This window comes from Hoplias malabaricus, chromosome 12, assembly GCF_029633855.1.
Source record: "Hoplias malabaricus isolate fHopMal1 chromosome 12, fHopMal1.hap1, whole genome shotgun sequence".
Taxonomy (NCBI): Eukaryota; Metazoa; Chordata; class Actinopteri; order Characiformes; family Erythrinidae; genus Hoplias; species Hoplias malabaricus.
Window position 1 is genome coordinate 13477593 of NC_089811.1, and position 12681 is coordinate 13490273.

Sequence of the window (12681 nt, forward strand, 5' to 3'; positions counted from 1 at the left end):
AAAATGAAATGGTTTTATATGATGGAGATGGAAATTGACCTTGAAAGCGCCCCTTTTTTCCTTTTACTGTTTTCTCATTTGAATTGTATTGTGTCTTATATACCATTCACCGAAAATAAATGCATCAATGACAATTTTTTGCACCATCACACTTGGGACTGCACCCTTTTGCCTGTCACAAAATTACTTTTGGAGGAGAATATGTGCTCTTGGCCTCCTGGGCTCTACTTGCAAATGACAGTGATGGCAAAGAATGAGCAAAGTATGTGTCAGTGCAGAAGGAGTGTTTGAATTAGGTTTTCCCCTAAAGGGATCAAAGACTTGCATGCTAGGCAAATCTTTCACTTAGAAGCTAACCTCTCAGTACTTATATATGTGCCTCTCTTTTTTTCTTTTCTTTCTCTCTCACTTACTCTGTCTCTGTTTGATATGCCCTAGCTGAAGTTTCCAGAAGAAAATGAGGACATTTTGTTGCTGAGGTCCATCATCGATGTTAACCTTCCTAAGTTTTTAGCACATGATTTGCCATTGTTTGAGGTAATTCACAAAAAAACAATTCTTCTTTTAATTTAAATATGTATTTTTATGTTTTTATATATCTAGTGTGTGACAAATGGGATAATGACATTTATTTACATGCTCACTTTATTATATACAAATGATCCAAATCATGAAAAACTGAATGAATGAAAATAACTATTTCATAACACTGGACTGTGTTGAGGTCTGGGATATATTAGACTATAAGCAAAGAGTTGTTTCTTATAGTCGGCATGTTGGAGAAATGCACAGGTGGAAGAAGTCAGGTGATAAGGGTTAACAGCAAAGCTTTTGGGGGTTCTCTGAAATGGGAAGAAGGAATAGGATGTCCAGCAGAAGGGCTACCCTGTCTACTGTCAAAATTCATCTACAATGGACCTGGGAGCATTGGAACTGGACTTTATTGCAATAGAAGGAGGTCGTTTGAAGAGTCTCATTTTCTTTACCTTCACATGTACGGCTAGTTATGTTTGTGGTTGTTATCTGGAGTGTGTGATGTTACTGTGATACACTATGAGTAAAAGATGAGCCTTTGGAAGATGTGTGGTGCTTTGGGAAATGTTCTATAATGTCATTGTCCAATTAAAAACATGTATCTCCAAAAATAGTAACTTTACAAGAGAAGGAAGCAATCTTCCTGGCTTTAAATAAAAATGAATGCAAAAAGATTTTATTCAGAGTCATTTTGCAGCATTTCTGTTGGTCCATTCATCTTGACATTTTCATGACATGTGTAGGAAGAGTGCTGTGTTCAAATGTTGTAGTAAACTAAAAATCCACAAAAAAATCTTTTTTTTTTTTAACTCGACAGCGACGATAGGGAAACCTTGTGTCTAGACACCAGTGTGGACTTCTTTTTTTACATGTGCCACAGAGTCAAACAGCATATTAAGCAGGCGTACATATTTTTTATGTTCCTCCATGTATATATTTTTATTTAGAACAAAACCTTGAATCTCCAAAACAAGTTTTTTTTTAACTAATCTTTTCCAGGGTATCACCTCGGATCTATTCCCTGGTATCAGGCTCCCCAAACCTGACTACCGTGTCCTGCTGGAGGCCATTAAGGAGAACAGCGACAAGATGAATCTGCAGGTGACTGACTTCTTTGCTGAGAAGATCCTGCAGATATTTGAAATGATGATCGTGCGCCACGGCTTCATGCTTGTGGGGGAGCCATTTGGAGGGAAGACCAGTGCCTACCGTGTGCTTGCTGCTGCATTACATGATATCTGTGAGAAGGTAATGTATTTATTCCAAGTCGTATTCTGGGCCGCACGTTCATGAGTGATGTACTTCAGAATGTCTGTAAAATGTGGTGCTACCTCAAAAATGTCCAACCCCAAATCAACCTAGGAAAAAAAATCTGCTTGTATAGTCACATAAAAAGAAATATACGGTTTTATAAACAAACTCTTAATGGCTCTTGCAAGGTTGATGTCCAGGGCTTGTTCTCTCGTAGGGTTAATAGGACTATTCACTTTCTCCCCAGAATTATCAGTATGATAATAGCCATCTAATAGCCAGCAAATTTAAAAGCCAGCCCCAAATGTTGCAGTGGGTTAGGGGCACAAGGCTCATGAGTAAGTGGGTGAGAGGCTATAAAGTATATATACAGTATGTCTGTCTATTCGTGGATGAGCTAATATCAAATTTGCTTCCAAATTACATCTTTAACACAATGACTAGGACAAATATAATCAAGTTATTTTTAAACGTTGTAACCGTCACTATCCACATACTTTTATGCACTCTATGTTGGAGTGGATACTGAGCAATGAATACAAGAGGGACGTTCAGAGTGAAAAGTTTCTAATGACAACAGCAGACATGTCGAGGTGCTGATAAAGTTACTAAAAAAAAGGCTTAATTCATTAATGCATTGAAAAAGATTTTTTTTCCCACTCTTCCCCAATTTCAAGTACAGCTCACTGTGATCAGAGTAAGAAGCAGCAACATAGCAGAGAATGCAGAATAACAAAATTCAAAGATTTAAAGGTACAGGTGGAAGCTTTCATGAAGAGTAATTCATAACAACCCCTTCAGCAACTCATGTAAAGAACATCTGGAAAATTTTCTTCCTCGCAAATGAGAGCATAAATTTATATTTTCTTTTTTTTTTTTTTTTTTTTTTTTAAATGCAAGTGGGGGCTCATTGTAAATCTAAATACCAAAATAGCAGTGCAGTAGCAGAATTTATTTCTTTTTGCTCTGAGCAGGAGGTGCAGAAGAGCCTCATATATAAATCACTGTCATCTGCATAGAAATGTATTCTATTTTCAATTAATCTTTCAATTAATTTTATTTCGTTCAATTAATCTGCCAGTTGCAATATTAAAAAAAAGCTCAGGCAAATGTACATTTCTTGTAAAACACCTACAAATCCCAAAAATATGTTTTTGAGATTGCATTCCTATATTGATAAAATATTTTTTTATAAAAAGCAGTCACAAATGTTCTTTCTTCAAACGTAAAAATCAAAGCCGGATGATTGGCATAACAAAAATTAATAATAATAAATCTTTAGTAAATCATAGACATATTCCTCACAATATATTATATTAAAGACAAAGTTCAGATGAAGGAAAACTGGCAGACACTAAGAATTCTAATGGTTACTTATAATTTTATGAAAAAGAAATGCTGAATAAGGGTTATAGTGGAGCAATAATTGACTGTGGAATAAGAAGGCAAGATGCTGCTTATGTCCTGTATTAAGAAATCAGTGATGAGTTCTATTTACTCGGAAGTGTGCACACACAAAAGAGAAAAACAGCAGAACGTCTGTTTTCAGAGCATCACGTTTATAGCTGCATTTCCCTCTGCTCTAAACAATTTACGAGAAAACAGAAGGGAATATAGACAATGAAGAAAACTAGGAACAGGTGCACACCATTACATAAGTACCATCTCACTCCATCACAAAATGAGACTTGGTCCCACCCCCATTAACTATCACCCAACACTGATAATCTGCTGCAATGATTTATTGCAACATCTTCCAAAATATTCTTAAAAACACCCAGGATCTGCTTTTTTCATAAGGTTTTTAGACTGCAGTGTGATTTCAATGTAAATGTATTGAACACTACTATTTACCTGTATAAAAACTCTGGATAAAAGATTTCTCACAGCAGTTTTAACCAGTAATCCATTATTTCAAAGGTCATAGTAGGACATAGTATCTTTCAATAGGTCGAACATACATCGTGTACTTTCACCTACACAACATAGACCTATAGGGAAGTTTATGCACATTTGCTCATCCGATTCTTTTGAATTCCCTTTGAGTTCTAGTTGTTGAACTAACAACTCCTGCTCTTCTGCGAAGGCACTAGATGTTGGAACATTGCTGTGATCTGAGTTGACTGCAGTCAGTCACAACCGCAGTTTTAAGGTTGTAATTGTTATCCACTTGCCTTTAATATAAAAATACCAAAGTGCCATATATGTCCACATTAAGTCCACTTTCAAGTCCAGTTGAGTGTTGTTCAATGGTTTTTCCACATAATTAAAGCATAAGAAGCTCCTAAGTGCTTTCTGTGCTGTGTTTGTACATCTTTACCCAAAATGAAGATGAAAAGTAGTATAAGAATAGGCATTTAAAAAACAGACAAAAAACATTAAAAGGGATTATAATCTAAGCAAAATAGAAATGCACAGCAATGTATATGCGACTGACATTGAGCGAAAAACCAACAAGTTTCTCAACAAGTATATGTTGGGGACAACAACAATGCACAAAAGAACAGCTTCTTTCCTTTTGCAAATAACATGTCTTGCACTGGGGCTGGGTGATTAATTAGGGTCTCAAACACCACTTCAGCTGATCTCAAAAGTATTGAAACTAGCACGACTGAGACAACAGTTCCACTGCTCCATAACACAATGCTGGAGGGAGCTTTAAACTCCACTAGCTGTACTTGGCAGTATGCCTGGTCACATTAGGCTCAAGTTTTCCATGCTTTTCTGTGGACATTTGGCAAGCTATGTACTGAATACATGTATCAGTACCTTAAATTCCAATTATGAAATAATTTACAAGTAGTTTTAAGCTGTAAACAAGGTCTCAGCATATAAACGTTTTTTTTCTAGCCTGCTGGCAATGCATCCCAGGTGGCTCCTCTAGCAACTACTTCAGAGATCATCAAGAGTGTGTAAAGCTGCATCAGTGCAAATAGGGACTACTTTGAAGCTCTTAAAATACAAGACACTTTTCTTCATATGCTCAAAGGTTAATAGACACTCCTTATAATTCATGTATTCTGCTACTAGGCACTCCCATTGTGGGTGTACAGTTGTGCCTGCACAGGCTAAATAATCCCCATTTTTGAAAAGCAAGTAATTATGGGACAATGGGACACTCTGGAGCAGCTGCACATGAACCTAATATCACAATGCACAATGCCCAGCTGGGCTACATAGTCCCAGAAAATGAACACATTTTCTTATACAATACATTGCATATTTCAGTAAGATTTCCTCATGCTTTGGATAAATGGTGCTACAGACATTGCGTGGGATGAGTTATTCTACAGTGAATAAAATTAAGAATACGCTGCAGCAGTGATGTTTAATTATCTATTGCTAGTGAATCAGCCAGTTATACAGCTCAAGGCAAAATCTCTTTATTAAGATACACATACTTTTGACTCATGTACAGAGACACAGGGAGAATGCATAATTGTCCTTGTGCACTTGAACTCGTCTTTATTTAAATTAGTCTTTGTAAAAGAGGCAGTATTTTAAGAATGCTTTTCTAGAGGATGAAAGGAAAATTAGTAATGTGTGTAATTTAACCCAGGATTATCCATGCATGTTGTTTTGTGCAGGGTTAAGATAATAATAATACCATTTCCAAACTTTCATCCATTACACTCATTTAGCAGTGTTAATATTAACCTGCTACATATTTGTGGTTAGATTATACAGAAAATCTTACCAGTGAATTTTTTTCATAGGATACTTCCCTTTAAGTGATGAAAAACCTGCTTGATTTGACCTGAATTATCTTGAATTAGTTCTGCATATTTCCTAAAACAAACTATTACTATTCCAAGACATTATACACGCTACTGTGTGGAACTAGGTAGTAACTCACTCACATAAATAGTCACAGACAAAAATACATAAATGTGTATACTTACTCATTCACAGTTAGGAACTGCTGCAAAATGGTGGATATTTCTCACATGGTCACTCACATTTAGGGACTGCTCAACAAAGAGGTGCTATTGTGCTTCTCGTCACATTATTCATTCATTCACTCATTGTCTGTACCTAATTATCCAGTTAAGGGTTGCAGTGGGTCCGGATCATATCTGGAATCACAGGGCACAAGGCGGGAACGCACCTTGAAGGGGGCGCCAGTCCCTCACAGGGCAACACACACCCAGACATTCACTCACACACTGACACCTATGGACACTTTTGCCTAGCCAATCCACTTACCAACATGCCTTTTTTAGACCGTGGGAGGAAACCGCATCACCCGAAGGAAACCCACGCAGACTCAGGGAAAACAATTAATTATTTTCTCTTATTAGGATTAGCACTTTCCTACCCCTAGTGCTGCAGTATTCATAACATATGTGTACAACATTAAGGGGTAAAGGGGGTTCTTATCACATATGGGGAGGCTATATATATATTTTTTTATTTATATTTTTTTTTTCTCTCCACAGGGCCTGATGGAAGAGAACAAGGTGCAGATTACAGTTATCAACCCAAAGTCCATTACCATGGGTCAGCTCTATGGCCAGTTTGACCCTGTTTCCCATGAATGGTCAGATGGTATCCTTGCTGTCAGCTACAGAGCGTTTGCTACATCTCAGGTGAAGATAATTTACACAATATGCAAAAGGATATGAATGTTAAAGGATTGTTAAAAGGCTTTAAAATAATCAATTGTCTGCCTGGTGTTTATTGATCCTCTGTCTTATAGAAATTTGTGAAATCGTCTACTGTTAAACTTGTTTTTTTTTTTAATATTTTCCTTTTTATTTACTTTTTTTTTTACTATTTTTGTATATGTATTATATTATTATTATATGTGCCATCAGCTTAATCAGAAATCCTTTCCATTATCTCCACAATTACAAATATTAGCCTCCCCATACACCTTATTTTCTTCTAAAATTAAAAGTGTTGATAGGACGTTTGTCCTGAAAACACAGTTACACTGCCTCTCAGGCCAGTGCTGGGGTCTTTATACTCTAACCCATGCATTGCATTGGTCATGGTAAGCTTTGTGTCATGTGCAGCATCTCATACGTTTTGCAGTTGTTTTTTTCTGGTGAGGTTGTCCAAGCTGTCTGTGAAGCACTGAATTTCTGTTCATTAAAGTAATTAATATATCAGAATTAATATGTCTAGATCATTTTGGTTGTAGACAGAAGCATTGCTCATGTCACTGCAAGGTTGAGAGCTTTCCACTACGCAAAGATATCCACCTAATGGCAGCTCTGTGATCTGAAACCAGAGGGTAAAGAATGGCTGACATAACCTGTGCAGAAATAGATGGATGAGAATCTGTAACTGTGCACCAGCAAAGTGTAGATATGAGTCTTTATAAAATGACCAGTAAAGTTCAAGTGAAAACCGGCATTTCTAAACCCTGTTCAAATTTATACAGTGCGTGTCAGTATATCTGGTGACTTCTCAACATGGATGAAATGAAAAATGAATCAAATCAAAAGCACAAGCGAAGGGTTCTTTACAATCGGGCTATGGCTCGGTTCTCTCAGTCACCATGACAACCAGCCGTGTGAATCGGTGTCATCTTTTAGGGTCAGGCCGTCGTTGCTTTCAAAGCGGAGTCATAGCCAAACTCCCACGGGACTGCAGTTTGAAATGTGCTCCTCTCTTCTTGGCTTGTTAGCAGAACGAATGCCTGTGCTTGAGCAATTGTTGGCAGGAAGAAGCGTATCCCTGATATGATATAGCTCTCCAAACAGCAGTAAAGAAAGCAGCAGGCCCACATATAATAGCTGTAATTGGGAAAAAAATGAGACAATAGAAAGGATGACAGGTATCGCGGGCTGGGGGGGGCCATGTTTTATGTTTGCTTGTCAAGCGCTTAGGCTTTGATTTGTCAGCACCTAGCTCTAGGCAACCAGAGCGGCTTCCCAAATTGTCACCGTTTTGTCAGGAAGTTTTGGCTGTGCTTCAGCTCCTCAGTTTTTCAGTAAGTATCAAAATCCAGGCTGAACTAGAAGAGGCACAAAAATGGTTCAGCTGGAACATGGCTAGGCAGATGTAGCCCCACTACTGCAATAGATTTACGCAGATTTTCTCTGACCTCATGAGTGGCTGAACAGCCAAGGCATGTTTGGTTTCAAAAATTAGCTTCTTTCTGAGCTGTACACTGGAACTACAAGAAAAATGTGGTTTGTAATGTGGTAACTTTTTAGAGGGAAAAAAAAAAAAAAACAACAACAATTCCCACTAGATCTAGGCCCCATTTCATCTCATAAAATTCTCAAACCATGTGCATAAATGAACAGAGTGATACAGTTTAACATGCACCCATTTTGGATGCAGCAATTCAGTTGAGCTCAGACAGACTGTATAATCTCTATAGAGACAAAGGCAATGAAATGGGATGTCCTGGAGCAACTGCATATAAATTTGTGAAGAAGCAGAACTAGTTTCTCTGGACTGATGAAGCACATGATTCATTGAGCATCTTTGGGACGAGAGGGGGTGAGGTCTGTTATTCAGAACTAATCGTCTAACATTAGTACCTGACCTCCCTAATGTCCTTTTTTTGGATTTGGATATTGCCATCACATTCTAGCACAAACACCTAGTCTTAAGAGAAATGTAGAGCTGTTACTGGAGGATGAGTAACAGTGGATGAGAAAGTGTCCACACTTTTTTTTAACTTATAGCGTACTTATTAAAACCTGAAAACAGCCCTCTGAAATTTCCTAATCACCATCTCCTGTCTTTCCAGACTCCAGACAGGAAGTGGCTGATCTTTGATGGCCCAGTGGATGCCGTGTGGATCGAGAACATGAATACAGTACTGGATGACAACAAGAAGCTGTGTCTGATGAGCGGAGAGATCATCCAGATGTCCCCACAGATGAGCCTCATCTTTGAGCCCATGGACCTTGAGGTGGCTTCACCTGCCACGGTGAGGAACAAGGGACATGTCATTTTGAATATATATTTACATGTATTGAATAAGAAGTAAATACAGCTTGTTATTTATTTATTTTTTATTTTTTTGCATGTATTTTATTTTAAAGCCCCCTTATGGAGTACTGTAGGCCACTAACTAATGATTTTGACAAATCAATATGCTCATTTCATCTCCCTTTACTCCACTTTTGTTGCCTGTGGGCAACATTATGCAGGTATCATATAAGAACAGTGTTTTAATAAAATGCATTAATCAGCATATACACCGTCCACTCATAATATTATGGCCACTTCCTTGTTTCAACTCTCACTGTCCATGTCAGCTCCACTGACCATACAGGAGCACTGTGTACTTCTACACTTGCAGCTTTGAATACTTCATTAGCCCCCTTTAACCCTGTTCTCCAATGGTCAGGACCGCCACAGAGCAGGTATGATTTGAATGGTGGAGCGTTGCAGTGACAATGACGTGGTGGTGTGTTAGTGGAACAGAGACAGTAGTGCTCCTCGAGATTTTAAAAGGACGCTTCCTGGATGGATATTTTTAGTTGGTGGACCGTTCTCAGTCCGGTGTTGACTCTGAGGGGCTTAACAACTCAAGTATATTTAAAAAGGATTTACTCCATAAACCACAAGAAAGAAAACATCATTTGACATCAGATGTTGGGAATGGTTATTTAGTGTCAAAACTGAACACTCAAATGGAGCCTAGTCTGTGCTCTAGTATTACAAATAAAAAAAAAATCTAACAGATGACAGTGGACTGCCAAATAGAACCAAGGGGCTTCAGCATATGTGAAGACATTGTAGCATAAACATGACCAACTCAAGTAATTTCTTTTTACCTGCAGTGATTCAGCATGTGGGCTTAAAAGCTTTCTTTGGCTGTTTGTCACTGCTAGCTAATCTGCTCAAAGCGAACATGATGAAACATCATGAAAACGATTCATTGTATTGCATAATATGATTTGCCCATCATTGATCTCGAAAAACGACACGCTAGTTGGAATTCCTGTGACTTTGATGTTTTGGTGAAAATAAGCTGCAAACAAGATTATCTCGGTATGTGGTACGCAGGGCGCTTTTTGCCGATCCGTTTTCTTTAAATGGCCCATGCTTCCGCTTTCCCTCCCTCTCTCTCTCCCTCTATATGTACAAATAGGTTAATGATATGTTTCCACCACAGTTTCAAGCACAGATTCATGGAGCTGGATTTCATTCAGTTAAAATTATATACATGAATAAGTTTACTAGACCTTCAGTTCTCAGTTTCTTGTAATTGGAAATGTCTTTCATTCAAAACTGACATTGATACTTGTTGGAAACCAAGGCGAGCCAAGGCAGCATCCCCCAAATACACACTCTTAGGTCTAGGAATCCTTTTAAATTTTATCAGACACCCAGACAAGACAACTGAAAAGAATTGCACATGTAGATGGAGATTAAGTAAGGCAAGCACATATGAAAAGACAAGCATGACTTCAGGGCAGATGGAGTGCAATGAGAGGCATAATGATGGTCCATGTGTGTATGTGTGTGTGTTTATTTGGGACTGCCACCAGATCAGATTAAAGCAGGTATTGATTAGAGGCAGTATGTTTCTGCCTCAGAAGAGCAGAGACGGAGAGAGAGAGAGAGAGAGAGAGAGAGAGAGCTAGAGGGATATCAGATCTGTGTGGAATTGTGACTGTTGTGATGCAAAAGAAAATGATTTGGCTGCAACACAGTTTTTTCCTGCCTATCTCTTGTTATCTATCTGGCTGTCTGTCTATCTCCTTTATTTCTCTCTTTCTCTTCTGTGTCTCTTCCATTGCTCTCTTTCCAATTTCCCACCCCTCCTTCCCTCTCCCTCCACATCGTTACATTTTAAAGCAGGCTCGATCCGCATGGGAGGCTAAACTGGAAACTAGAGGAAAGTTGAGCGGCTAACGAGCTAGCGTGCTCCGCTCGGGTCAGTCTAGCTGCATATGACTCCCGCCTCCCATCTGCGCCCTACCCCCTCTCCATTCACGTCCGCATATTCCAAATCACCATTCCCAGGTGCAAAAAAAAAAAAAATCTGACTTTCATTCCAGTATAACCCTTTATGCTCAGCTATTCATCAAAGCACCAGCTAGGGAAGACCTCTTCTTCATAAGCGGCCCACTGCTCCAGAAAAAGGCGTTTCCAGTATGGAAAAGGTCTGAATCTGAGGCATATACATTATATATGCATGAGTATCCATATGCTTGTTTTTTTTTTTTTTTTTTTTTTTTTTTTTAATAAATTCACATAATGAGGGCGGGCAGCACAGTAGCGCAGCAGGTAGTATCGCAGTCACACAGCTCCAGGGACCTGGAGGTTGTGGGTTCAATTCCCGCTCCAGGTGACTGTCTGTGAGGAGTTGGTGTGTTCTCCCTGTGTCCGCGTGGGTTTACTCCAGGTGCTCCGGTTTCCTCCCACAGTCCAAAAATCCACGTAGGTGGATTGGCGACTCAAAAAAAGTGTCCGTAGGTGTGAGTATGTGAGTGAATGTGTGACTGTGTGTGTTGCCCTGTGAAGGACTGGCGCCCCCTCCAGGGTGTATTCCCGCCTTGCGCCCAATGATTCCAAGTAGGCTCTGGACCCACCGCGACCCTGAACTGGATAAGTGGTTACAGATAACGAATGAATGAATAATGAGGGCACCTATTGGTAATATGGGTATTCAATCTCCACAGAAGAGTGCTAGCAACACAATGGGACGCAAAATGGTGCAAAGTTTTGGATAGAGGGTCCCACAGATTTGGACTGTAGAGTTCTGTGGAGTCATGTAGGTCCATCCTGTCTACAGGTGCTGAACTAGGGTGGTATATGTGGTCCAGAATTATTAAAAATTAGTGCTTGACCTCAAAAAAATTGTGGCTGAGTACAGTCATATCCGCACAGCAATATGCCAGTATAAAACCTTCTTGGACCAGAATACAAATGTAGCATATAAATGGGCAATGAAGGACAATAACATACTATAGTTATTATTATTTTATTTTTATTTAAAAAGTTTTTTTTACATTTTGGCCATAATATCACATTTTAAGGTCAGCCTTAACCCATTGTGCTTTTGCCTTCAGGTGTCCCGCTGTGGTATGATCTACATGGAGCCTCACATGTTAGGATGGAGGCCCCTCATGCTGTCCTGGCTCAACACTCTGCCCCCCACGGTCAGCTCCATGCACCAAGACCTCATCACCGGCCTGTTTGATCGCACGCTGCCGGCCTGCCTGCAGCTTATCCGCAAAGGAACCAAGGTGAACATCAAATGGATTAGAGGGGGCATACACCTGTTACAGTTGGATGCCTCTGTAATCCAGTACCAAAATTTTATCAGGTTTTTCTTGGATGTTTATCTGATTCCTAGAAAATAGGTGATCTGTAGATCGATTAGTGAGCGAAGTGCCAGATCTACAGTCAGGGAGCTGGGGAATCTTCTAATCTACTGATAGTTCTAGGTTTTAGGCAAAGGCGGATTAATATTGGTCAATAGTTAAGAATGTTGATAACATTTCTGATAGGATATGAAATTAATTTATAAGGAATTTAATATTACTTAAATTTAACTTAAATAGTGTAATATATATATTTCTCCTCCACACACATCCGCCATTCTCATATAAACATGAAATATTTCTTAGGCATTGGTATACACTGTGGCACAGTAAACTAATATTGCAATCATCACAGAGCCATTGTTGACCAGACATTGAAGCATTCTAAACACAGCAGTGTCACTGACATAGTAGTGCTAGATCATGGCTAATAAACTTTTTGACAAGCATGCTTTTCTCAGCAGGCTTTCTGACACTTCATAACTAACACACTTCCCATATATTTGCCTTCATGAGATGAGTATTTACTCACTCCAGGCTTTTTTTTATTTCAGCCTCCTGAGAATTAAGTTGGTAGTTAGCAGAACTTCTGGCGTCAAACTGGGGCTTTGGAGAAACTCAGGAGGCTGCATCTTCTTTGGAAAATTAG

At 39.0% G+C, this 12681-nt stretch overlaps 1 protein-coding gene across 4 annotated transcripts in view; it reads left to right on the forward strand.

Moving 5' to 3' along the window:
* Window positions 1-12681, forward strand: part of dnah7 (dynein, axonemal, heavy chain 7) — a 144498-nt gene that overhangs the window by 51204 nt on the left and 80613 nt on the right. For all 4 annotated transcript variants that reach the window (XM_066685892.1, XM_066685893.1, XM_066685894.1 and 1 more), the window contains 5 exons: window positions 439-537; window positions 1534-1782; window positions 6225-6374; window positions 8498-8680; window positions 11778-11954. In XM_066685892.1, coding sequence (XP_066541989.1) covers window positions 439-537; window positions 1534-1782; window positions 6225-6374; window positions 8498-8680; window positions 11778-11954 — 858 coding nt within the window. The remainder of the gene's footprint in view (window positions 1-438; window positions 538-1533; window positions 1783-6224; window positions 6375-8497; window positions 8681-11777; window positions 11955-12681) is intronic.